General features: G+C 46.4%; 1 protein-coding gene across 1 annotated transcript in view; it reads left to right on the top strand.

Moving 5' to 3' along the window:
- LOC18017563 (DNA-directed RNA polymerase subunit 7-like protein) overlaps nucleotides 1-801 on the top strand; it is a 1,640-nt gene extending 839 nt beyond the window's left edge. The window contains exon 2 of the mRNA XM_006401558.2: nucleotides 54-801. Within this exon, the coding sequence (XP_006401621.2) occupies nucleotides 61-684 (624 nt within the window). The 5' untranslated portion in view covers nucleotides 54-60 and the 3' untranslated portion in view covers nucleotides 685-801. The remainder of the gene's footprint in view (nucleotides 1-53) is intronic.
- The last annotated feature ends 44 nt before the right edge of the window (nucleotides 802-845 follow it).

Here is an 845-nt window from a genome sequence, read left to right as displayed (position 1 = left end):
TCTTGTGATATTATGATTCATCCTTGAACTTAGAATCTCCTGCATTTTCTCAGGTGAGTGATGAAGCGAATGTTTTCAGAAGTAGAAATGGTTCGGGACGTGACTATATGCGCCAAACACTTGAAGGGCCAATCGCCACCACACCACCAGATTCTAAACAGACTACTCCAAGATCTGATTTACGAGAAAGCATGCAAGGAACACGGGTTCTATCTCGGCATCACCGCCCTAGAAAGCATCGGTAACAGCAAGAACAACAACGACGACAATCACCAAGCAGAGCTCCTCACATTCCCAGTCTCCTTCACATGCCGCACATTCTTGCCCTCACGAGGAGATATCTTGCAAGGTGTTGTAAGGAAAGTGTTGTGGAGCGGAGGAGCTAGAGGAGTTCTGATCCATTGTGGCCCACTCAGATACGCATACCTCTCGCGCATGAAAATGCCTGACTACCATTTTGTCCAGCCAGAGACAGAGTCGGAGGAGGAGGAGACGCCGTATTTTCAGAGAGATGATCTCACCAAGATTAGCGTTGGAGTCATTGTCCGGTTTGCGGTCTTGTGCCATCGGTTTAAGGAGTATTCTGACAAAAGAAGACTCGATGTTTACGTTCTGGCGTCTGTGGAAGGCGATGATACACTTGGTCCCATCTCTCTTGCAGGATCCGAAAGGCCGTGCATGTGATTGTGTTGCTACACGATTTCAGGCGAAAGTTGAAGTCTTTTGATAACTTTTTAGGTTAGTCTCAGTCTCACTTGGTTCTTTTTAGTCCTATCGTGTAGTCGAACCAACTCACCACTCTCTAATTTACAGTAAGTTTCCCACTTTCTTTCGGAAAATCCGAA

The sequence above is a fragment of the Eutrema salsugineum genome, unplaced genomic scaffold (assembly GCF_000478725.1).
Source record: "Eutrema salsugineum unplaced genomic scaffold, Eutsalg1_0 scaffold_2, whole genome shotgun sequence".
Classification (NCBI taxonomy): domain Eukaryota; kingdom Viridiplantae; phylum Streptophyta; class Magnoliopsida; order Brassicales; family Brassicaceae; genus Eutrema; species Eutrema salsugineum.
This window is presented reverse-complemented; position numbering and strand designations above follow the sequence as displayed.